This window comes from Podospora bellae-mahoneyi (genome assembly GCF_035222275.1).
Source record: "Podospora bellae-mahoneyi strain CBS 112042 chromosome 1 map unlocalized CBS112042p_1, whole genome shotgun sequence".
Taxonomy (NCBI): Eukaryota; Fungi; Ascomycota; class Sordariomycetes; order Sordariales; family Podosporaceae; genus Podospora; species Podospora bellae-mahoneyi.
In genome coordinates, this window is record NW_026946359.1 from 3,962,789 (window position 1) to 3,987,494 (window position 24,706).

Consider the following 24,706-nt stretch of genomic DNA (forward strand, 5'->3'; position numbering starts at 1 on the left):
TTAATATCTGACTATCTATGCTGTGTTGGCGGCGGCTGATAATGACGCTGCCGCCGTCAACAACAAAGTCACGTGAATTATTTTGACGCTGCCGTCGTCGTCCCTCGCTTGCAACAGGTTCAAGTGATGATACCACACTGACGGTTTTATTCATTATCTCCCCTTGTAATTGTAACAGTAAGTGATAAAAAACCAATAATATTTTGTTCTTCCAAAAAGGTGAAAAAAGGCCGAATCTAGTAAACTCCAAGTCTCCCGAGTAATGGACCCATAAGACAAATAAAAGGCGACTGAACCACTGCTTCTTATTGTTCCTATCCCCTCAAACTCCATAAACACCAGACTTGACTTCTTCTTCCCTGTTCCGCTCCCATATATGTGATGATCTCTCTCTTCCTCTTGCGGAGAAAGGTGAATAAAAACGGTATGTACCAAGTTCGGAGGTATGTACTATATGTGTAAATGTGCCGATGGAATGTGATGGACGTGTGTAATCGAAATTTTCATGTACCCTGTTGTTTGCTCCCCAACACCGATAAGAAATCCACGGAGCTTGTGTTCCATCCTCCCCTGGAAAGACGAGACCCTGCTGGCTTGACCTCTCAGTTGACAGTACGCTGCCTCAATAATACCGCCAATGCCTGATAAAAGAAAAAAGGCCACCCGGACAATTAATAAACCGACCAGCTTCCAGTTTATTTTTTCCCTCTCTCATGTCGAACGTGAAACAGAAACTCCATCTTGTGCAATGGGAATGATGCGACGCCGGGCCATGATGGGATCGGAAAACACAAAGCCAACCGGTTTGTTGCTTATAAACAAAAGAATGCCGTGAGCTGTCGAAAAAAAAGCGCCAATAGAAACCAAGTGATTTGCTCAAGGGAGAAACTGAACAACAACCCCCACCACCGAGGCCAGTCAATCAATGAGATGGCCCATACTCCTCGGCTTGCTACCAGGGGAGATCGTCTTCATAGCGGAAGCGACAAACTCTTGGCTGGTAGGCGTGGTCGGTGGACTAGATGTAAGCCCAGCAGCTGGGAGTACAAGCGGTTCTGGCCGTCGAACTTGATCCTTGGGCCGCAATGATGGGAGACCGGCAGGTGAGTCGTCTGGCGGGGAGGAAAAGTCGGATGAATCGGGGTCCAAAAACTGCTTCTTACGGGTCTTTATTTCCCTGATTGGCACCGCTTTGGTAGCTTTGAACGTCTGGTTGATCCTGTTCTTGGGCTTGGGGGCTGCCTTCTTCGGTTGTCTCGGCTTTCTCTTGGGGGCGGCCTTTTGCGTCACAGGCGCGGGCTCGGCCGCTCTGGTGGTGCTAAAGCTGAGCGTGCTCTGTTTAGGGGGTCTGCCCCTCGGCCTGGGCGCTGGAAGGAGGGCGTTGCGAAGCTGGGGACTGGCAATCGGCGTCGGCATACCGCCTTGCTCGGCAAGTTTCGACTTGCGGTTGCCGGGAGTCTGTACTTCCTGCGAGGACCGCGAAGATTGAGATGGTTGCGAAGACTGCGATGACTCGAACCCATCGTCATCGTCTTCTGTCCTTTTCCGCTTGCGCTCAAGTAGGATGTCGATTCTATTGCGCTCTAGGTTGGCGGCGTAGCGCTTCTCCTTCAGCTCATCCCCAGTGACCATGTAGGATTCCCGATCTCCTATATCTTGCTGATCCCAACGTGGCAAGTTGACCAATTCCGCGACGTCGTCACACTTCGCTTTGATGACCAGATCCCAGCAATCTTTGAATTCGACGCCCTGTGGCTCCGGGTCAAGATTGATCCAGGCAGTAAGGCCGTCTCTCTTGCTCCGGGTCAGCTGGCATAGCTCCTTGACGAGTCTTCGCACGCCAGGGATTTTGAGCGTAGTCCCCACCACAACAACAGCGTCCGGAACTCTCCGTAGATCTGCCTTTGAAACCATCCCGATCGCATCCTCGTCGGGGTTGTATTCGTTGTATAGCACAATCCGTGGGCGTAACTTGCCGATGCCGTGACTTCGCTTCCCCGCAAAAGCGGTTCGTACTTCGTCCTGCTCCTTGCACTTCTCGCAGAGTGGGGGCTCCGGGCCCTGAAACAGCGACGGGTTGAAGGTCTCCAAGTGGTTGCATTTTGTGCACACCATTTTCTCCAAGCCGCCATGGAGTTGAATCGTCGTTGGCCATGGGCCTTTGCTGTTTAGGGGCACATTCGTTGCGAGCGGTGGCATCTGAGTATCTAAACTATCGATATTCTGAGTGTACAAGCGCATGAGCCGGCCCTCTGAGGCAATGGATGCCAGCATGTGGTGGAACGGCGTTGGCTTGGCTTCAGATGCCATCTGCGACAATTCGCGGACCATGTCGTGGAAGGAGGTGGTGGAGGAGTCGTGTTTGTAGACGGAGGCATCAAAAAGGTGCTTCCCAGACGCCTTGAGCTTGTGTTGGCCGCGCAGTGTCGTGAAGAGTCCTGTCGATGAACGAAAGTCGGGAACTGGGGGTCACATCTCAGTCAGCATTAAGGGGTACAGATGTTGGGTGGATGAAGGGTTAACCTACTGCCTGCAGAAACAGAGATTCCAGCGCCCGCAATCACCACAATCTTCTTCTTCTTTCTCAGGGCTGTCAACAGCCTCTGGAGATTCTCTTGGTCCTCATTGTCATAATTCTCCAGGTCGACATACTCGGTTGTGCGGGGCCGAGGGGCTGCGACGCGACGGCGCTTGGTTGGTGGGGGACCGTCTGTCCGCACCTGGATCTCTCCCGAAAGGTCTGGCATGTCGTATGACTTCCGTGGAGTTGCGCTGCCCGAGGTAGTTGCGCTAGCACTCGGTGATGGGTATCGATTGGAAACATCCATGGTGGGTGAAGGGGGCGAGGGAGACTGTGAAAGGACCGAGAGAGGGGACGATGGAGGGGACGCTGTTGAGCGTCTGGGAAACGCCATGGTGGCGGTCTAAGTTGGCGTCAGAGCGAAAGAGAACCCAACAGTCTGTCAATGGTGTGGCTGGAGCAGAGTTTGTGGGTTTCGCAGGACCCTCGGGGTGAGAGGAGCAAGACGAGCGGAGGGCGGTCGGTGTTGGCCAAGTGTTGGTTATATCATGACGAGATGCCAAAGCCCAGTGTGTAGAAAAAGGTTTTCCCCCAGGGTTGGGCGGATAATAGCAGGTCGCGTGGACAGTAGGTGAAAAGGCGCGCTCGGTGGACCGTGGTTCACGCGTCGTTGGGTGAAATGGGACAAAATGAGGGTGGTTGAGTGCCTGAGGCTTGGAATTACCCACGGCTGGGCATTGTTCGAGGTTGACGTTCGTTCTTTGCTGGGGCGCAGAAAGCGCAGAAAGGGGAGGATGCGAGTTTGCGACTGGCGGCAGATGCAGGCCGTGACAGCCAAGCAAAAGCCCCAGAAAATACCGCTCCCCTGGCACCTACGATCCACTGTGCGTTCATCGGGGCAACGGTTAGAGGTATCCATCCACATGTATGTAGATCCAGGGATGTCTTAGGTATCGGATGCCCACCTTAGGTATCTCGTATTATGGACGAGAAGAGAGAAAGGACTCTTGGAGCAGTTGTAGTTATTTAGGCCCAACCAAGGCTCTTCAACTATGGCCTTTCACCTCGACACTTTTGTGGACGTGCCCACGATGGCTCGGGCTATGGTTTTGGGCACTGAAGTGGCCCGTGCGAGGCTCAGGATGTTTAAGAACCAAATTCCTCAGGTAAGAAGGTCACCAGCACTTTGATGCTTGGTTGGGCCAACCCATCATCTTCTGGCGATCTTGCTCTCCTGATCCATACATTTAGGGCGGGCAGGTAGTTTTCCGAGCTGTGACTACCCGAAAAGCTTCTAGAGATTCAGCGATGTCAAATAGGACAAAATGTGAGGATAGCTCATCCTGACTACCCAGAAGCAAGATGACGTGCGTGTGCTGCGTGGGTACAAAGGTATGTATGTACCTTAGCTGGGTGGGCGACCTAGCGTTGCTTGGAAACCAGTCAGCTTGGCATGCAGCACTTGCAAGGGGCGGTGGGCTGGCAGCCACAACGTGTGGCTTTGTTCCCTTCAGCCTGCCAGGTTCCATTCACTTCACTCCGGGTGCGTTCTCTCAGTGGCTCTACGAGGTGTACGCAGTACATGCTGCAAGCCGCCACAGCACACCACTCAGTAAGTATCTATGAGAAGCCATCTTCATCTTTGCAGCCGCGTAGAACAAGACGATCATCAGCATCCATCATCAACTTCCATCAGTGTTCCATAAGCTCCATCATAGATACTGAAGTCCATCATCGCGCCAATACCATTTCAGTCACTGCTGCTTCACTTCATACACACCTAGCAAGTGGGACCTTCAACATAAATACAGCAGCAGCTTTTTTTTCACGGTAATTCCATAGTCCGAAACACTCTCAAGCACACGTGAACCCAAAGCTCATTATCGTATCAGAACAGACTTGCCAAGGTAACCCACCAAAACGGTCGACGGCGTCGAGTTTGAAGCTTTCCCAACAAGCCCAGGGCGGCGGCCCACATCATGAGTGCCCATGACATGTCCCTCCTGGGCGGGGAATCCATAAGCATCGACTCTGGAATCCAGGTGATGCAGAGCATTCAAGGCATGGACGGTGCCATGGCTCTCGATGATGTCGACCTCTTCGGAGATTCTGTTATGGACAATGCTCTGGGTACCCTGCCCCTGACCTCTCGCCCTCTTCCAAGTAAGCAGCTTCAGCAGCGGCTGGACCAACTCCGAGCCCGTGGTTGCTGTCAGGGAATCGCTTGGGGCCGCTTGGGGAACATAGCCTGCGTCTCCAAAGATGGCATGTCGGTTGACATTCGCTACATGCGTTGCAATCCCGAGAACGGTGAATGGGATATGAATGATCCAAGCTCTTCTGCCACCATTTCACTGGTTCATGGTCCGCCCTCGTTCATCTCGCTGCCTTCTGCCGGCGCCCCCATAGTCCACGTCGCCTGGTCCCCTACCACGCATATGGCTGACTTGGCCGTCATTGATGCTCTCGGCCGCATCAGCATTCTCTTCTTCCCATTGCAGATCAACAGACCCTATCCTATGAGAAAATGGGATTCCGATCCTGTGGATGACCTCCACAGCGTCGTCGGTTGTCACTGGTTACCAATCGGTAACGCAGCAAGTCAGAGCCGAGGGGTATGCCGTTCTCTTTCAGGACCACATGTTTGGCAGTCTTGCTTACACTCGATAGTTTCTCACACAATGCAGTGGTGCACACTGGGCAGGGTCCGAATACAAATACAACCACATAGCTCAGCCGGCTTTTGGGCCGTCACATCCTCACCCTGGAAGGAGCGCGCTGGTGTGTGTTACCACAAATGGTCTTCTGAGGCTGTTCTATCAAATTAGCAGCCGGCATGAGGAAACAGCTCTCGAGCTCGAGAGTGTGACGGCCGCCGATGATCTCATCACGCACGCCTCTTTCTGCTGTGATAAACGTAAGACCCCGCCAGACTCGAAATGTGTTGCAGCAGAACTAATCTTTTTGGTCAGCAAACACCCTTCTCATAGCTCTCGCTACGGCGTCGAAGCAGCTGAGGGTAGTGCGTGTTGGTGTGAACTGGGGGAATCCCCCAAGTGATAAGCAGGTGCACCCAGGCAGTATACAATTAAGACCATCGATGAAAGAGGTGCATGTAGCCACCACCAGTTGGCTACAACATGGCCCGAGCGAGTCGACTCTAGACTTTTCCATGTCACAGCTCTCTCACCTCCTAGTACTCCCGTCTTTCATGGAGACCAGTAACCCTCCAACCTTCGCCCCAGCAGTTGTTGTCACGGTGAGATCATATCTGCCAAACGAAACCTCGCCCTACGATCAGGAAACCCAGAGCATCATCGATCGCTGGGAGGTTCTGAACGATCAAGCCCAAGCACCACATCCCGCGTTTGAGCAGCTGGGTCCCCGGAACGGTGCTGGAGCTGCCCCCCCGGTAAGTTTCTATGAACTTGGATGATACGAAAGCCGCAGCTAATGGGTAAATCAGACCATGACTAGGTTGCGGAAGCTGGAGCCAGTCACAATCCCCAAAGTGGTCATCTCGATGCAAACGACCACCATACAGCTGGGAAGAGTCGTTTGCTTCACCTTTAGCGACGGCACCGTTCAGTACCGTGACAGGTTCACCATGACTGAACTTTACAACGAGCACAACACCGAGAACATCAACAGCCCTCACCAGGTTGGGTTCCAGTTTGACGATCCGACGCCCTGTAAGTCCTCCATACTAGTGTGTTTGCAGGTACTAGCTCCATGGTGACTAATTTTCCCACTGTTCAGGTCTTCAGGTCGCTTTCTCTCCGAGCAACTTTGCATTCGTTCAAGTGTGTGAGGATAACACATTGAAGCTGAGAAAACTCCATTATACAATGGGTGATTTAGGTTCCCTTCAAGACGGTTAGTGTGGTGATGCTTCCTTCGGCCCATGTGAGAGACCCCCAACTAAATCTGTGATCTAGTCCAAGCAAGGGCTGTTCTGGCATCTCTCACAATGCCCATCTCTTTTGCCTGGCAACAGCAAATGACCTTTGATGACATCCTGGCGGTTGTTCGTCCCTTGACCCAGCATCCGAGTAAGTTCACCCCCTGGAAGGGTTGGTCACGCCTGGATCTAACAAAAGTTCCATTTCAGAGTTCACAAATGCCTTGTTTAAGGAAATCATAACTCTGCTTCGGACTGTGGTCGACTACTCGGAAGAACAGCAGCAGCTTGTCGACACACTCATCCGGAACAACCAGCTGCAGTCCTGTCTGAGCCTTCTAAACCACTTTGGCTTCAATGGGAACTTTGAAGCCAGGTCTTTCCACGGAAAGTTCGCCTCGGTCGCCCTCAACCTGAGAAACATCATTGTTCTCATTGTGCTTGCGAACCACAGCCCACAAAAGTCCAACGGGGTCCTGAACCCGCTCGATGAATCAGAGGTGGTCGAGACTCTTGTCGGGTGCGCAGAATGGGCCGTTAGCTTGTTCTCGTGGCTCATCGACTCGCTCTTCAACCTGCTCGACGACCCCGAGTTCATGGCGCTCCTTTCCGACCAGAGACGATTCCAGGAACTGGCGAGCTACCTCCATACCCGCAACGACGTCTCGGTCTATCTTCTCCTCTGCTCATCAACACGCAGCTTGCTCCAGGTTGCCTGCCGTCGGGTCGCGGGCTTGGAGGAAATCAGCAGCCGCGCGCTCACGTACTACAAGACTCACAGCGTGACTGAGACAGGGGCTGCTCTTCACCATGCCTATCAGAGGATGTACCGCACCAGCTCCAGCAGCCCGGTTAAACCCCAGGATTTTGAACGCCTCTTGAGCACCCTCGGCAGGGACATTTCCACTGCCTATCAAAGAACGCTCACGGCGATGGCCAAGTCCAAGGACCAGACCCAGCCCGGGGCCACGGAGCAGCAGCAGCAGCAGGCCCAGCAGCGGGTGGAGCTTTTTGTAAAGTCGGCGCAGAACCGGTGGGAGCTGGAGATGCTGTCGGGGGCTAACCCGCCTAATATCTTCCGCGGGGTGCTCGCTCGCCTTTTTACGAGCACACTGACGACGTTTAAGGCATTGACGGACCCCGCGAAGCTGTATTTTGCCAATTATGACCTGCTTGAAGTCAATGATGATGCGAAGACGTTGAGGGCGAGGAAGAAGGCGGGGAAGTATGTGGATGTTTTTAAGAGGGTGGAGTTGGTTGCTGGGCAGCAGCAGCAAAACACTCAGTCTTTCCCTCCTGCTGCTGTGACGAATACGGCTCAGGGGAAGGGTGGTGGTGGGGAGAATGTCAAGACTGAGGCTGGTGTGGGGGGTGCGGCAGGTGTGAAACTGGGGGGCACGCCTTCGTTGACGTTGGGGTTGGCAGGGGGTGGTGGTGGTGGTTCTGCCGGTGCTGGCAATGGGGCGAATGGGGGTGCTGCTGTTGCCATGACGCAGGTTCACAGCCCGAGGGATGAGGGAGCGGGAGGGGCGGGAGGTGGGCATGCTATTCGGTGGAGGCGGTGTGTGAGGTGTGCTTCGGTTATGGAGGACATTATGAACCAGCGGCCTGGGTTTACATATGTGCTGGCGCAGCAGCGGAAGTGCTGTTGTGGAGGGGCTTGGGCGCTGGTTGCAAAGGGGGCTTTGGGGTAGAAGAGATGGAAGTTTATGCGCTTGGATAGATCATTCACAAGCTCGCGGTCAAATTGTCCGTTCGTTGGGGATACGAAAACTGACGTGTGGCTGCCAACCTGAGCATGACCGTTTCATTTCATGTATACACAAGCCAGTTCTAATGAGTTGAAATCACTTCTTTTCTTTTTTCACCATAACCAACCCCTATTTTGCTTTGCCTTTTTGTCCTACGGTTCCCAAAGATACCTCTGCTCCACCACCCCCTCCTTCACCAACCCCCTCAACGCCATCCCATAATCCCCCCCATTCGGCGTCCTAAGCAGCGTATGAATATGAAACTTTGCCGGCTCCTTATTCGTCAAGAAAACCCCCGAGTGGTGATCAAACTCGACCAAAATCACGGGGCTCTGAACCCGGTAGTAAAACGCATCGTGATCCCCAAACCCGCCAATCCAACAAAAGTACGTCTCGTGAAACCACTCCTTCAGCTGCTCAAGTCTGATCTTTCTCGCAGTGGAAGGGAGGTAGAGGAGGTACTCGTCCAAGATCTCAGCCACGAGATCCTGTTGGGACTGGGTCATCTCCGAGACTAACACCCCCTCATAAGGAACAACCCTATTGTCCCGATAGGCACCGCAAAGGTGGCGTTGGTCGTCGTGGTTCCACCTCCCCTTTGGCATGGCGTCATCTTTTAAATTCTTATACACCTGCGCGAGTGTTTGTTTCTCAGCCGGTAAAGACTGCATCAGCTGCAACCCCAACTTCTCCTCCCGCTGCAGGATTTGGGTTCCTTTGTAGGGGCCCGAGTCAATCATGTTTGGCTCTGCACCTGTGAACCACGGGCTTATCACCACTTGGTCTTTGTAGAAGAAGAGGTTGAGGCAGAGGTGGTGGCCGTAGAAGGAGTAGCCCCAGGGTGTTGTGGTGGAGGGGGAGCCGAAGAGGACAAAGTTGTAGGAGTGCTCGTTGCAGATCTTCGGGGCGGAGACGAGCTCGCCGAGGAAGTGGTTGATGCGCATGGCCGAGAGGGCTTTGTGGTAGCCCTCGGGGGAGAGGGAGGATTGGAGGACTGAGAGGACGGCATCCCGGATTAGGGGGGTGAGCTCGTCGAGGCGGATGCCTTTGTTGGAGAGGAGGAATTCGGGGTTGGACCAGGTGCGCCATTCGGGGGAGTCGATGTGGTAGAGGGTGGATTTGAGTTGGGAAGGAGACAACAGGGAGAGGAGGTTGGTGGTGGCGGTGACTATGGAAGAGATGGGGATTTCTTCTGGGGAGAGGTGGAAGAGGTTTGGTTTTACGTTTCCTGGGAAGCGGGTTAGAATGGACGGCTCTGAATGAGCGTAAAGGGGTTATGAAACAGACCATCGCTGGTTACGCCCTTGAAAGGCTCCTGGTAGAGCTTCAGCCAGTGAAGGTAGAGGCCATGAAGCCATGGGGGGTTCCCCTCTTCAATGAATGCTTTGGCATATTCATGAGCATCCTGCTTTTGCATCTCAGTGAAGCGGGGGATGGACAAGTCAGGGAGGTGCTTATGGTATGTCTCGATGTCTGGTTGGTATGCCTCGATGTCTGGTTGGTCTGCCATTTTGACTGTCTGGTAGTGCTCGCAACTAAGATTACTAGATTGTCACAATGACAACAAAGACTGAAGTAAGTGATGAGGTGAAGTGAGAATAGAATAAGAAGTTGAGGTTCTGTCACTAGGCATGTAGGTCTAGACACGGAAAGGCCCAGCCGGTGGTTGAATTGATGCCGGGTAATGAGGTAAAACTATCTCCCGGTCCCTGCAGCCACCTCGGCGTACCAGACATCGCCAATGGCGGAATGAATTAGAGAAAGACGGACGATAACCCGGATGTGTGGGGTGATGAAGATGGTGGAGTTGGCTGCCCCTCCCCCGCTTCCCCAGCTCCCCGCTCTTGACTACATGCCTCCCGGGCACATGGGAGATAGGCGATGTGTGGTGGTAGATTCATATTCTCATAAGGGAAATGCTAGTGAAAGTGCAATTCAAGGCTATTTGCCAGATGCCAAAGACAACTCAAATTCATTCCGTGAACCAAATCCCACCACATCACAGCCCCTTAAAGTTAACATGGAACAAATCCACCCCCTTCCTCTTCGCTCTCAACTCCCCAATATTCTCCTGAATAGCTACACCACACATATTAGCCACCATAGCCACCATCAACAAAGACATCATCACGACACTCACCTCCCGGCTTCCCCTTAGCCTCAACATGCGCCTCCTTACTGACCCACCCAATAACCATCCTCACACTCTTCTCCCCAGCCCCATCCCTATCAACCTTCACCTCCGCCCCATAATCCGCACCCTTATACCCCTCCAGCTTATCCCCCTCAACAGCACTGACAAACCGCCCAACCTGCTCCTCAAACCCCTCCTCCGTCTCAAAAGCAGTAAACACCTCAGTGCATGGCGCCTTCAACACAGCTGTGTCAAACTGATAAATAAATGTCTCTTGAGCCCTGACATGATCCTTGATGCTGGTGATGCACTGCTTTGCTGCAGAGGCGGATGACCATTCTGTATATGCGTTGTCAGTACCTCGTGACTTGGCAACATGATACCGAAAAAAATGGGGGCGAACAGACCAGTTGCCAGCACCCAGGTCTTTGGATCCTCGAGCTTTTGGCCAAGGAAACCTTGCTGGAAATCAGGCTGGGACTTGACTTTGGCTACAGCATCTCCCGGAAGTTGATTGCCAGAGTCGAGAGACTCGACGTCGAGTGTTTGGAAGAGTGTGACGGTGGCGGACGATGGCATTGTTGAGATGTTTGGCTGGATGACTGTTGCTTTTGGGTTGATGATTCTGGTTGAATGAAACTGTAATTGGGAAAGCTGGCCAACTGAGAAACACGATGACGTATTAATTCAACTAACCTGTCAACTTGATAACTTGCCAGACTGGACACCGTCAACAGTGGGATTCTTCACTTTCTTTAGGACCAGTCACAAATTGTCTACAGATCACGAGCAATGCACAAAGGAGCTAAAATGGGAGAAATGGCGAGTTTGTTATTGAGAGTTTTCTATAAAAACCTTGAACACAAATCCACAACCCGAACTCCCAGTTGCCGGTATGCGTATGGTGTGTGAGACGGCGCGAAGTGCGAGAAGGGCACGGGCTTTGCGGCAAGAACGACATGTAGCACGTTGCCCGCTGGGAGACGCGACCAGCCCAGCCCAAGCCACCTCTTGGCCCTTGCCCTAGAGAGAATGTGGGATAGTCGAACCAGAGCGGGAACGAACATATCTAAGTGAATCTTCCTCGGCCGAGTCCGAGATGCTGGCTCCGGAGCAAAGTAGCTTCTGCACGAGTTGTTCCCCCGCCTTGAACTTGGCCTGTGGCGGGAAAAGACACCGGCGCATTGCCCTTACCATCGCGCTTGTCTCCTTCAGAAAAGATTCCGGTCTCAAAAGGGTGCTGGAGATCTTCAGTACAGACGCGACGTCAGATATCAATCAACCTAGTTACCCCCGAACACGCATGCCTGAGCACGCGCAGTCGTTGCAATAATATACCCTCTCGATAACCGTCCTCACAGCCAACGCATATGCTCTATTGAAACTGTTGGCGGACTTAACATCGATTTGAATGCCGTGAAATATAACCTCGATGTACCCTGTGACGCAAGGGCCCAAGGCAAGACTGCCGGCGGGATGAATACCAATCCCTACAGAGCGTGAAGAGCAATCTCTGCTGGGGCCACGCCGACGGGGCCTTTTAAAAGGTCATGCCCAGGACTTACTTCTCAGCATCAGTCGAAAGCAGTCGATGTCGAAAGCAGTCGAAGCCAAAAGCAGTCGAGCTGACGGAGGAACACGCAAATGGCAGTTTCAAAGTCATGCCTAGGACAACGCAAGAAGTCACCGTGTCAACGGGTCCAATATGGACACACTCTAGGGTACGCCAACACCTAGAGCGGACTGAAGCAGTTTAACTGTCATGCCCAGGACTAACTGCCAGCCTGTCGTTGGCTGAAGAAACGATGCGCCTATCGCAATCGGGGCCTTTTAGAGTCCTGCCCATGACACGTGTGGAATCGTATTGAAGTCGAAGATGGGGAGGTGACAGGAGCCGTCTTCAGGGCTGACATGTTGCCAAGATGTTTGGTGTTAACAGGGCAATATGACGGGGCCAACTCTCTGGGAAGAGCGACGACGCCTCGGCACAGAGTATGCTGATCGGCTGACATTCATGTTGCTGAACTGGCGACTCGGATTGGCGGGGGCGTGTGTGCGAAAAAGCTGAAAGCGTCGAGGGTCATGTTGACTGGGCGCAGACACGCTTCGGGTGAATAGAAGGGTAGCCATGATCTAGCTGGAACAATTTGTTGTTATACTCAGGCAATGAACCAATCGACAGAATGACCTACTAAGTTGACAATGAGATCATGTCAATATTCTTGATGGCCTGTAACTTCGGAATAGCATGTTGCCGAGGGGCGCAACAGCTGGTGGTGGTGATGATGGCTGTTCAAGGTGATGTGAACAGGAGAGGGAAAAGAGGAGAAGCTGGAGAAAGACAACACTGAGGCAGGACCTGCAGGTTGACGGTATTCGAGAGTCCACATCATACATCAAATCTGTCATGGATGAAGAACTCGAGTTGTTGAAAGGTCGCTCCGACAAGCTGGTGTTGAGGGGAAATCAGCCAAGGGGGAGCCATCGCCATGTGGACATTGTTATGCCAAACAAGGCTTGACAGAAGACTAGGAGGGTTGGTAGCGACCAAAACATGGCTTCCGTTCGCCAAGAATATCGAAAAGATTCTTGCTGGGAGAGGAAATGCTTCACAGGACGACAGGTCTGATTCGGATGCTTTTGTGGAGAGCATGACATCGGCATGGATCACGGCACCAAGCCGCTCTCTCTTGTCAACACCTATGTTTCTAGGCCACGGGACCGACGATGCTATGGTTGATGTTCAGCTCGGACGTGAGGCCAGAGATGTGCTCTCCAAAGTAGGGTTTCGGGTTGAGTGGAAGGAGTACTTGGGTGCAGAGTTGGAAGGTCACTGGATCAAGGTGCCAGAGGAGGTTGATGATATCACGGCCTTTTTGAAAAGATCTACCGGTAGTGATTAATAGGTAACCGGTACTTTCCATAGGAAGATGTAACAAGACCAGTCGCTCTTTCCAATAACAGGGAGTGGTCGGTTGTGTTGTGAGGGCCTTCCATGACTGCTGCCTCGGACGGGACCAAAGATGCACCTTCCTTTTAAAAGTTTTTGCCATGCCCTATATCAGACTCATGTCAAAATTTCAAGCAACATTTTGTGCGGTGCAAACCATAGGACCACCCATCAACAATCCCAATATGGAGTGTACCAAGGACACCACCCAGGACACAGGTCCAGACCAGCTTCAACAATCCGTTGCCACCGGCTGGGCTACCTTTCTCGCTGCCCAGCATTGGTCCCGGGAAGTAGATTCCCTCAGAAGGTCCCTCAACGAGCACATCAAGCAGACAAGCACACAGCATGAGCTTTTGTCCGTTGCTGTTGTGCAGTCCAAACCAAGCTCTCCTGTTACTGAAGCCAGCCTTGAAAACCACCTCGAATCATTGCGGCAGGAAATGACGGAGAGCATGTCTCAGCTCTCGCAAAAAATTACATCTCACGAGGAGAGAACTGAACATCTCCGGTCTCTCACATCTGATGATATCAAGGACGTTCAAGAGAAGTACTTGTCAGCGCTCGGCATGGTCGAATACCTGCAGGGGGAGCTACGAGACATGAGATCAGACAAGGTCAACACGGAAAACAAGCTCACGGCGCTAGAGCGAGATACTGAAAACAAACTCACGGCATTGGGACGCCAGATTGCTGCTCTACTACCGCCTCAAACACCCTTGCCCGACGAGGCCGTCAGTTTCCTCAACCAGCTCGTCTCTCGTCGTGCTGAAGTGATGAGAATCCTCAGCCTCCCCTGCCATGAAGAGTTCACACAGTTGCAGCAAACCCATGGTGAGAAAACGCCTGAACAAATCTCCATCAGACCTTGGGCTTACCTCCTATAGTCACTGGAGCCACTGCCAACCCCGAACATACTACCATACCGACAAACCCGCCTAGGCTCAATAACACAAACACCACACCCACTTCAGCATCATCCATCACAGACATTCAAATCCACGTGCCGGACAGAAGGCAGAGGCAGAACACAGTGAGCAAACACAGTCAGCCCTACATGGCGGTTATCACTCGAAAGCAGCCCAAACGGAAGGCCGCAGAGCCTCCCCAGACACAACCCAGTTCAAAAAGGGCCATGCCACCGGGGACATCTTCAACCAAAACCAGCCTCGTTAACCCGCCAAAGACGGTCCCTGCTGATGCCCAAGACACAAAGGATCTCTACCACCGGTTCCGGAGCCGGTATGACACCAACCCGCCCCAGGATCAAGTAAGGGGCATCTGGAGATTCATCAACCAGATAAAGAATCCCGACGTCGCAAAGCATCTTCAGGAGTCTCTTGTCATCTCCCTGCCCGAGTACGTGAAGTTGGGTTCAAGAAGTCGACTGGCGACACAAGTCAACGGCGTCCAGAGAATTTTCATTACGATATCTGGGAAAGTGACCTGGAAGATGTTCTCCGAGGCGTTTGACAAGTATGCGGCTTTGCATTTGAAGGAGTGAATGTGGCTACCAGGAGATTGATGACATTGATGATGATGAGAATGGTGCGGTGGATGGAATGATACGAAGTATGAGCGAAACGAAAATTTGCTGGAAATTTGCTTCACGTAAGACGATGTAGCTTGGCAGATATGGGTGAAGGATGGATGGGGGTTGCAGGTATGGGGGTTTCTGTGGTCCATGTACATTATCGACAGATTTGCTATTTAGGCCACTTGCAGGAGCTTTCTAATCCACAATGGCTGTATCATAACATCCTTGACAAGCAGTCCACTTATAAGTATGGGAAATATTATTCAAATGTTTTCTAGAAAAAATACCTCATGCTATGTGTATGTACCATTTTCCAGTTGGTGATTCAAATATCTTATGCAAACCAACCCCCTCTCTCGAACCCCTGTTACTATCTTCAACTTTTGTAACCAACTCCCTCCCTCCCCTCAGTCCGCAGACCTCAAGCCATTCACCCCCACAAAGTTGGTGTACTCACACCTGCAACCCCCAGTACCACCATCCATCCCCCCAAAGCTCGGGTTGAAGAACCCGCCCGGGTTGACCAAATCCCCCGTGTTGTTCATCTGATTGAGGAACAGTTTCGCCTCATTGTTGACAACCCTCCGCCTCTCATCCACCCCCCTCATAAAAACAAATTTATTCCCAGGGATACCCCCGTGCGTATCAAGCGTGACCGTAATCGGGTAAGGGAACGTGCCGGGCTGTGTCCCGTTTACATTCGCCTCCCGACCGCCAAACCCGCCGATTAGCTTGGTGGTGTTGGACTTGCGAGTCCAGATCTCGACTTTATACCGCACCGACAGCCAGGTAACGACAAATTTCGCTTCTGAGATGGGGGAGCCGCCGTTGCGGTCGATGGAGGGGGGGAGCCGCTCGTTGAGGGAGGAGAGGTAGATTGTTTTGTTGTAGTACGAGTAGAAAGAGTATCGTTCTGTTGGTAGGCCGCGGTCGTAGAGGCGGAGGGGTTGCTGAGTGGGAAAGTGGAGGTGGTTGGCGGGCGCGGCGGTGCCGTCTTTGTTTAGGATGGGTGGGGGGACGAGGTCGGAGATGTTGAGGGCGGGGGAGAGGTTGCCTGAGGCTTGGCGGGGTTGGTTTTGATGGTCATCAAATCCCCCCCTGCGGGTGAGGAGGTTGGAGCCGACGCTGGAGTTCACGGAGCGGAGGATGGAGATGTAGAAGGGGGTGGGCTCGCCGGCTTTGTCGTCAGAGACAACACCGTCGGTGGTGTTGCCTAGGAAGAACATGTCTTGGAAGGTGGGGGGGTTGGGGACGGGTTTGAGGATGAGGTTGCCGGGGGTTTGGCGGGGTGTGACGAAGAGTCGGCGGAGGATGGTTGAGAAGCTGATGCCGTTGCTGCGGATGGAGATGGAGCGGGTGGTGGTGCGGTTCCGGCCGACTGTGCGGTTGAGTTCATCTAGGGGTCTTCCGGTTCCGAGGTCTATGGGGGTAGGCCGGGGGGGTTCTTGACCGGTGACATTCCATGTCTGTCTGGTGTTGTTGTCGAACTGGATTTGAAGGATGAAGCTTGGCTGGTCCGCGTTGAAAGGGGCCACGGAATCGGCCTCTTCTTTTGGGAGCGAGCAACTCCAAAGTGTTGCCGGTTGGATGCAGACTGTGCTTGAGTCTGACTGAGTTCCTATCACTGTCGAAATGCCAGTGGGCATTGGTGGGAAGTCGGTGAGGTTGAGAAACCGTGATGGGATGCTTTCTTCGGCCACTGTGCGCCGTGATAGAACCACTCCAAGGACAACCCCCAAAATGATCATGGAGATGAGGGCAACAAGGATGCCAAAGCAAACTCGTCTCCGCTTCCGTCCCTCGAGCCCTGGGTTTCCAAAAGCACCGCAGCATGGGAAACACCCACGCCCTACTTTCCTCGCCACAAAGTCTTCTTTTTCGTGCCTCCTTCGCTTTCGTTCTGCCGCCAAGTTGGGCAAATAGTTTGCTGGGAGAAAAGACCCTATCGGCCGGTCTGGCAGCCACGTCTGTGTCGGAGGTGGTGTCAGAGGAACATTTTGGAGACCGATGGCGCCTTGGGATGTCATTGTCTGCGATAAACCAACAGGGACGGGACCTGGTGACGGGGGGAACATGGTGGTCGCAGCGTGGCCTGGAGGAAGCACCGCCTGGTAACGAACATTATCCTGTCTATGTGGAGGTGAATAGGGAGGCGGGAGCTCGGGTGTTCGAGATTCCTCAACCAGGATGCGTGACTTTTCTGTTTGGGTCTCGGGTTGAGACACTACTGTTGATGCTGGTACCGGTGCTGGCGCTGGAGCTGGAGCTGGGGCTGCTCTCGGGGCTGTAATAGGTGCCGGTACTGGTGCTGGTGCTGGTGCTGGTACTGATCCTGGCGGGTTTGGAGTTGATTGCGTGGGCTCAACTGGTGAAAAGTCCTGAACAATGATGCGTGGCGGACGTTGCTGTAGAATTGTCTCAATCTTTGAACTGCTAGACTGGCCAAAATTGGACCTCGTGAGAACAGGCGAGAGCCCCGTCTTTTGGTTTGTCGTTTCCCACCATTCAGTATTCACCTTTGGCTCAGCAGCTTCTCCTACAGTCGGGAGTCTTGGTGTTGCTGGGGTTGGTACAAAAGGGGAAGTGACTTGATCCCACCATCCCTGAGATCGCGTACTCCCACCAGTATTTGACCTCTGCCTGTTAGTGTGGCTGTATGACTTTTTGGTGACTACTGGACTGCCATCTTCCTCAAAAAGCGTCACGGGTGTGTCCATATCGCTGTCATCGTCACTGACATAAAATGCAGTTGTTGCCGTGTCTCGTCTGTTGTTGCCCTCTTTGCTCATCCCAAAGCCATCCACATGATCGCGGTCAGATATAGGAGAGAATTCCTGACCTCTGTAGCCAGAAGGGATGGATGGGACGGCTGGGACATAGGCCGTTTGTGGAAGGATCATGCCATCGAGACCCCGAGGTGAGAAATCGTCCTCGGTATCCGGTGACCATGCAGATACCGGCTGCTTTGATGGCGGTGATGTTGGTGGTTGGCGAAAATAGGGGGGCAAGTCCACTGGTGTCTCGACCACAGCTGTATGGGGGCTGATGACTACATCCGAGTCTGTAGGCATCTCGAAGCCGATCATAATAGGCCCGGCACTAGGTGAGAGATCAACCTGTGGCGAAGACTCAGCAACTAGCCTATCGACTCTTTTGCCTTTTGTCGGCTTCCGTTTCAGCCAGCCGAAAGTGCTGCTAGATTCACCGTTATGTTGCCCTTCCAAAGCTAACAAGGCGGCGGCATCAACGAATTTCCCTGTTCGGCTCTCGCGATTTGCCGAATTCAGTTTCATTTGGTTGGCGATATGCTGCTGCCTTTGTTGACGGAACTTGGACATGTCGGTGACCAGTTTGATGCCCGCCCTTGCGTTTTGTGCCTTTTGTCTATGTCGAGATTTTAACCTCTTCACCTTCTGTACGGACAGGCGTGGTGCTAAAGAGGCGGTTGTTGTCTGACTTGGCTGTCCAGATGGGAATGGGTCTGTGTTGATGTCCACCAAGGGGCCGTCCATGGGGGCAGCTGTCATGGGAGTCAACACTTCATCATCCTCCCATTCTTCCCAGTCCTCCTTGGTCCTGCCAGTGAGGTGGCTGCTGGGAAGATAGCGAGGGGTCCGTAAGTCGTTCGTGTTGTCCATGTTGGGTGTATTGATTAAATTGTGCTTGATTATGTAGCGATGGTTGGTGTGTGATGGGCTTTTGTCAGAAATATTACTAGGAAGAGGAAATTTGTTGCAAGTCGAAATGGAACCAGGCCATTTGGCAACAAGACCTTTGTAGAAGACTTCGATATGGCCACAGGTGAGTGGCAACGTGATTGAATTGTGTCCCGGTGATTAGAATCCTTCCAGTCAATAGACAATAGAAAAGAAAGGAGCACCTTGAGGAAGAACAGGCATTTCTCGGTGCAGGTGGCTGTTTCAAAGAAAGCCAACAATGCAAGTCCACCAGGAACAATGGAGTCAGAACAATAGTAGCAATGGAGAGAGAAAACCACGAGAAGAACGACAAATAGAAAAGAGAGGCAAGTGAATAATTTGCAAGGAGAAACCAAACACAGTCACCATCAGCCATTTCACCACCACCTAACCGGGAATCCGACTCATGGATCCATTCGCGGATGTCTGAGTGGCTCGCCTCTGGCCGGACTGCATCTGCCCATGTTTGCGAGAAAGGGCTCGTCGTTAAGCAGAGCGCTCTCTGTGGACAGAAGGAAATGCCCCATTTGATGGGGCATGAGAACTGTGTGGAATAAGCGCTGTCAGGTTGCTTCGCACCGAGGGATTGGCTACAGCGAAGCGCCCATGTATACCCATGGTTTTGAACTTGATGTTGATTGGTTCCTAGTCGCGGCTGCATTCAGACCCGTCCATCCAATTGTGCTCATCGTGTCGCTTCGCATCGCAACACAGAGATTGAAAGCTCCACACAGCTAGTGAAGAGTCCAGAACAACAAATCTGTCGCGTTATGGCATCTGTTGAAACCGAAGCTGGCTGAAAAGATGGTGACTGGTTTCCAGTGGATTTGTTTCCGCCTGTTCGTGAACTGTGGAAGGTGGGTGGGATATGGGTGTGGCCCGTGCGTCCCGCTCAAAACGCACAACAACACAGGCGAAGTTCGAGATCCTTGAACAAGTCACCATCTAAACATCACAGCTTGATGGTTTCTCGAGCTGTCTACTGACTGATCGTTAGGTAGACACGGCCCATATTTCTTGTAACACCAGTCTGTACTCTTACCTAAACCCACAGGCAGCTTCTCTGCTGAGATTCCAGGCAAGCGCTGCCAAGTCCGCCAAGCGTCCAGCTCTTGCCAAGCTTTATTGCCAAGCCGTCAAGGGCTGCAAGAAAGACGTCACTCAGGTCCCTTGCAACTTAAATCTGTGTTGTCTGCAACATATCTTGATCGTTTAACCTCAACGACACATATATGAACATTGATCAATGACATGATATTTTGATAGCCACATCCTTGTTTCCAGCGAAGTTCCACTATCTCTACTATCTCGTTTCTCCAGGTATCTAGCAACAAACACACTCCTCGCCGCAGCAGCCGCAATCGCACTCTTCAACAAATCCACCACGCATGCCTACTTCAGGTTGAGGTTCCGCGCTCTGTTGACAAAATGAGTCAGGCATGTGAGATATATCCAACATCATCTCAAGAGACTCACATGTTGCCTTGTTACCAGGCCGTCGAGTGGAATAGCCTCCATGGGCTGCTTTGTTGAGGACGACGGCGTGCACACTACGCCCCATTTATCACATTTCAGCATCCTACCTATTAGAAAAACTGTAATAGGCCAAAAGCCAACAAACCGATGAAAACCAGACTGCCGTGCTTTCCGTATTTCGTCATCCTTTAGCTGTACGTTTCTCAACAACCAAACTGATGCTGTTTCCGGCCATCGAAATAACCGGGTATGTTAAAACGCCAACAGCAGCCTGTGCGTGAGCGAATTTTCATAGGATGAACAACCACAACATCGGAGCTGGTTGTGCGTTTTATGCATGGCTTACTGATATAAGTCACAAGGACTAACATCTCCAATCAGGTTGAGGGCTTCATCGCCCGTGGCGCTCGAATCAATTATGGTGTCAAACGAATATATGGATGTCGTATCCACCGGCACTTGAATTCACCATCGATCACGCCCTTACGAACCGCTGGGCCCGGTCTGGCAACCATCCACACCAAGTAGACTGTCAGAACGGCGTAAAAACGGGAAACGGCGCCCAACCCCCTCAATGATCATGCCCCGACAAAGAAGGCTAGCACGGGAAACTGAAAACCCATGCCAGCACATGTTAACTATGAGGATTGTACCTTGTGAAGAGGTTAGAGAGCCGAGAGAGAGGTCAAAGCCTCCAAGACAGTGAATCAGTCACTCGAATGGCTCGATAGAATCGTCCTCTATCACAGTGATGACCGTACTAAGGTGTCAATATGTCCAGAAAGGCAATCTGGAAGATGTAGTATGATATCTCGATGCCAAGTGAAACAGTGTTTCAAGGTAGAAACGATGTATTTTTGCATTCGACAATCCCGCCAGCATTGTCATGCCGTCTTGGAATCGCCCCAAACTCGGAACAGACAGTTTCTAGAAGCGCCAGCAAATGTTCTATCACGGGGGCCAAAACCCAGGAAAATGTTAGCTTGGCAAGATCATGTCGCTCACGTTTCATTATTCCGCGTCCTGGTATTTGGCACTCTGCAATATTTTCCGATAATTTGGATGTCAGATGCTGGTCGGCGGCTCAGCACAACTCAAAAGTCTTGTGTCAAGAAAATGTTCATCTTCACAAACATGAAGACCATCAAGGAGTCCAGTAAAAGAGCCAACTTAGTGTTCAGATGTGAGCTTTTCCGGCCCACCTAGGTATCTTACCAGCAAGCACTCTCACACCCGTTTTGCCTTTTAAGATCCGATGCTGCAGAACGCCACCGAGGAACCATTTTCAATTGGGGCGCTGAGAGTTGATAGTGGGTAAGATTACGCAGCCTTAGCACCTTTTCAACAACGACTTGAAGGAAAAGGGGATGCGATGGAGTGACGGTCAATAGGTATGGAAATCCGAACCCTCATCTGTCACCTCTCTCCCTATCCCAGCTTTCATGTGTCTGGACCCGGTCTACTGCTGTTCTGCCGCTGATCCGAACCGGCGTCTGAATTCGTCGGATACACGCGTAAACATGGCCCCGAATCGCGTCACCCGCAACCTGGAACTTACCAGGGGATTGTCGTGAAAATGGAGAAATTGGTGATGGCGTTTGTGAACGTTGGGGTCTTGGTTTCTAACCCCCCCCTGAAATTGAACGGTTCTGAGAGATAAGGTGGACGCTACCCGACGTTTAGCGTGTTGCAGACAGGTTGATCTCTGGCAATGATTTGTCCCATGTTTCCATCTGCGACCTTGAAAATCCTGAGAATCCCGTCCTACGCTGCAAACGGAGAGACAGTGACGGGATGGAAACAAATATGGAATTGAAGACAACAAGCCAGCTGTTTCTCGTATATGTGCTCACAGTCAGAATCAGAGGCTCATCAGGACTGGCAAGCATCGGGGGTTTACCTCAGCCCAGGGAGTTGAAGAAACAGGGGCCCTTCACGGGCCCCAGGCCAAGGAGCGAGGACCCTGCCGAACAAACAAGGGGGGAGGAAAAAGCTGGCTGACCGCTGCCGAAAAAGTCTTGGCTTCACAATGTCCACTCTGGCCAAATCCTCAACAACAATTGTTTGATAATTTCGAACAAACTCGACATCCACCGCCCCTCAAGCATACCTATGAATCCCAATCCCGCTCCTTCATCTGCACCGACGACCAAACCCCGCAGCGTCGCCCCGCGTGGATCGAGGCGCGCACAGAGCGTCCAGAGGGAGTGACGAGAGAGACGACAGTCTTACAGCACCACCACATCACTGGATCTGCCGTTTCGGTGGGCGGTACAGCAGACGCCTCGTCGTTTATTCGGCTGCAACTGCGAGTTTCACCAGCTGCAATCGCAATCAAGACTGGAATAAATCCCCCCCACAAATCGAAAGCTTGGTGAGGTGGCTCCCGTCCCTCCCATTCAACCACCCAATCGCCAGCGCCCCATCCCCGTACGACGTTGAAGAAAAACCCACAAACTGGCGTCCTCCCAGAACGGCGGAGCGTCGTCGTCGTCGTTCAGCGACCGACCGGTACGGTCCCATCACCGAAGACGCTCATCCGCCGCCGGACCCAGTCCAGGTAGTCTGCGATTGGACAACCGACGCTCTCCTTCGGCCTATTTGACCGTCCAGCCTCAGCATCAGCCTCAGGGACCTCTCTCGCCGATTCCAGGTACGTGGTTACTATCCACCTGGTCCTCGTGTTCCCCCTTCAGCCGCCAGCAGCCACGGGTGACAGGCACTCTTTGTGTTTGTGCAAACCCTTGTGTGGAATATATATCACACAGCAACAAGCTAATCCCTCCTCCTTCGATTTCTAGGCACACCCAGTTTTCCGATGTCCTTGTCTCGCAGTCCATCTCCCGTACCTGGCGGCGGTTGGGCCAGCCCAGGTCTCAACATCGGCAGCGGTCGATCGAGTCCAACCAGAGGATACACAGGGGGGTCGAGCAGCGCAACGCCTGTCATGTGGGAATCATCAAGACTAAAAAAGGCTGGCGGGTCCGGGTACCCTTCCTTTGCGACGCAGAACTCGGGCTTCCTGTCAAAACACATGCGCAAGATATCGAGCAGCCTCCCCCGTTTCAACAGCTCCAGCAGCTCGCCCTATTCCGAGAAAGAGAAGCTTGGCCGTGGTAGATGGTCGACTCAAAACGTACCGTTGCTGGGAAGATTACGGGCTCTCATAGGACGCATGGGCCGGAAGATGAAGATTCGGCTACTCATTTTGCTTATGCTTTTATTTTGCATCATCGTATTTTACAATACTCGTAAGTGGACATCTAGGGACGGGTAGCTCGGACGAGCCGCGGTTAACAATACGCCCAGCTTTGGTATATCACTGGAGAAGAACGTCATGGCTTGGCGGCGGTCAAAAGTTTGTCATCATATTGGCTGCCAACGTTGGTGGCGGTGTCATGGAGTGGAAGGGAGCACGAGAATGGGCGATTGAGCGAGACTCGGTTAGGAACAAAAAGAAATACGTGGGCAGATGGGGATACGATCTGGAGATTGTCGACATGAGCACCAAGAAACGGTATGCCCACGAATGGCGCGAGAGTTGGGAGAAGGTGGATTTCATTCGCACAGCGCTCAGAAAGTACCCCAAGGCCGAATGGTATGTCTGGTTGCTGCTTCCTGTCCACTCGTCCGATGGTAGCTAACGCATATTCTAGGATCTGGTGGCTTGATCTGAACACCTTCATCATGGAACCAAGCTATTCACTCCAGGACCACATCTTCGACAACCTTCACAAGCATGTCTACCGTGACATCAACGAATACAACCCGCTCAACATCACACACCCGATGACGGACGAGTACCTCGACGCTGATTCGCGAAGCCCCGTGGGTGATGGCAACGTCAACTCGGTGAACTTGATCCTGCCCCAGGACTGCTCTGGATTCAACCTTGGCTCCTTCTTTGTTCGCCGGAGCCCGTGGACTGACCGGTTGCTGGATGTCTGGTGGGATCCTGTGGCATACGAACAGAGGCACATGGAGTGGGAGCATAAGGAGCAGGATGCGCTGGAGCAGCTGTACACTACTCAGCCCTGGATCCGGAAGCACACTGGTTTCCTTCCGCAGCGCATGATCAACAGCTTCCCACCAGGGGCGTGCTCAGAGAACGGCAACGACACCCGGATCCACTACGATCAAAAGGACCGGGACTTTTTGGTCAACATGGCTGGTTGTGAATGGGGCCGCGACTGCTGGGGAGAAATGTACAATTACCGTGAGCTCAGCTACTGGCTCAACCGAAACCCCTGGGAGCTCTTCAAGGAGGAGTTTGTGGCTGTCATTTGGTTCAAACTCACGGGCCAAAAGGTCAAACTTTAAGAAGGCTGGTTTGGAAGACTTTCTACGAAGACACGATCACGATATTCAGGATCTACGAGCTTCCGTTTCTACATTTGTCCCTTGCCGAATTATTGACGAGCAAAGGGACGTTACATAATCTTTTGGCCAATAGAAGCAAGAGGGGTATTTGTCCCTTCTCTGCGCTGTTTTTAGTATATTCACATCATCCTTGTTTTGCATAGCCGTCGCAACACTTGAAAGGAGATTACAGGCACGCATCTCTTCTTCAATGTTACTTTTTTGTTTTCTCACTTACGAGGGAGATGTTCGCATTTAAGCGGCTGTGCCAGGCAACAGTGTTTCGGCCCATTTTTTTTCCCTGTGCAAGCTCATCTGTCCCACGCGGTGCCGTATTGCTTGTGACGGAGGAGGCCATTTGATTCTTTGGTGGGGAGGG

General features: G+C 52.4%; 8 protein-coding genes across 8 annotated transcripts; 4 read left to right on the forward strand and 4 right to left on the reverse strand.

Moving 5' to 3' along the window:
• Positions 1-102: 102 nt before the first annotated feature.
• QC761_112140 (uncharacterized protein) lies at positions 103-3,679 on the reverse strand. Its single transcript, XM_062874501.1, has 3 exons — positions 3,487-3,679; positions 2,528-3,403; positions 103-2,462 (listed from the first exon to the last, which is right to left on the reverse strand). The coding sequence occupies exons 2-3, from the start codon at positions 2,913-2,915 to the stop codon at positions 919-921; spliced, it is 1,932 nt and encodes a 643-aa protein (XP_062737634.1). The 5' UTR covers positions 2,916-3,403; positions 3,487-3,679; the 3' UTR covers positions 103-918.
• A 427-nt stretch (positions 3,680-4,106) lies between these two features.
• sin4 (Mediator of RNA polymerase II transcription subunit 16) lies at positions 4,107-9,234 on the forward strand. Its single transcript, XM_062874502.1, has 8 exons — positions 4,107-5,136; positions 5,192-5,438; positions 5,512-5,933; positions 5,988-6,213; positions 6,281-6,397; positions 6,460-6,573; positions 6,633-8,559; positions 8,613-9,234. The coding sequence occupies exons 1-7, from the start codon at positions 4,501-4,503 to the stop codon at positions 8,114-8,116; spliced, it is 3,246 nt and encodes a 1,081-aa protein (XP_062737635.1). The 5' UTR covers positions 4,107-4,500; the 3' UTR covers positions 8,117-8,559; positions 8,613-9,234.
• On the reverse strand, positions 8,326-9,683 carry QC761_112160 (uncharacterized protein; the record flags this gene model as incomplete). Its single annotated transcript, XM_062874503.1, has 2 exons — positions 8,326-9,401; positions 9,461-9,683. The coding sequence occupies 2 exons, from the start codon at positions 9,681-9,683 to the stop codon at positions 8,326-8,328; spliced, it is 1,299 nt and encodes a 432-aa protein (XP_062737636.1).
• A 344-nt stretch (positions 9,684-10,027) lies between these two features.
• QC761_112170 (uncharacterized protein) lies at positions 10,028-11,086 on the reverse strand. Its single transcript, XM_062874504.1, has 3 exons — positions 10,715-11,086; positions 10,314-10,646; positions 10,028-10,252 (listed from the first exon to the last, which is right to left on the reverse strand). The coding sequence occupies exons 1-3, from the start codon at positions 10,884-10,886 to the stop codon at positions 10,173-10,175; spliced, it is 585 nt and encodes a 194-aa protein (XP_062737637.1). The 5' UTR covers positions 10,887-11,086; the 3' UTR covers positions 10,028-10,172.
• A 1,710-nt stretch (positions 11,087-12,796) lies between these two features.
• On the forward strand, positions 12,797-13,210 carry QC761_0013430 (uncharacterized protein; the record flags this gene model as incomplete). The annotated part of the gene is made up of 1 exon (XM_062871957.1): positions 12,797-13,210. One exon carries the CDS (start codon positions 12,797-12,799, stop codon positions 13,208-13,210), a length of 414 nt encoding a protein of 137 aa, XP_062737638.1.
• Positions 13,211-13,405: 195 nt separating this feature from the next.
• QC761_0013440 (uncharacterized protein) lies at positions 13,406-15,050 on the forward strand. Its single transcript, XM_062871958.1, has 2 exons — positions 13,406-14,091; positions 14,145-15,050. Exons 1-2 carry the CDS (start codon positions 13,443-13,445, stop codon positions 14,759-14,761), a joined length of 1,266 nt encoding a protein of 421 aa, XP_062737639.1. The 5' UTR covers positions 13,406-13,442; the 3' UTR covers positions 14,762-15,050.
• A 151-nt stretch (positions 15,051-15,201) lies between these two features.
• Positions 15,202-18,432, reverse strand: QC761_0013450 (uncharacterized protein; the record flags this gene model as incomplete). The annotated part of the gene is made up of 1 exon (XM_062871959.1): positions 15,202-18,432. The coding sequence occupies one exon, from the start codon at positions 18,430-18,432 to the stop codon at positions 15,202-15,204; it is 3,231 nt and encodes a 1,076-aa protein (XP_062737640.1).
• Positions 18,433-21,126: 2,694 nt separating this feature from the next.
• MNN10 (alpha-1,6-mannosyltransferase) lies at positions 21,127-24,684 on the forward strand. Its single transcript, XM_062874505.1, has 4 exons — positions 21,127-22,621; positions 22,770-23,219; positions 23,278-23,566; positions 23,625-24,684. Exons 2-4 carry the CDS (start codon positions 22,787-22,789, stop codon positions 24,286-24,288), a joined length of 1,386 nt encoding a protein of 461 aa, XP_062737641.1. The 5' UTR covers positions 21,127-22,621; positions 22,770-22,786; the 3' UTR covers positions 24,289-24,684.
• The last annotated feature ends 22 nt before the right edge of the window (positions 24,685-24,706 follow it).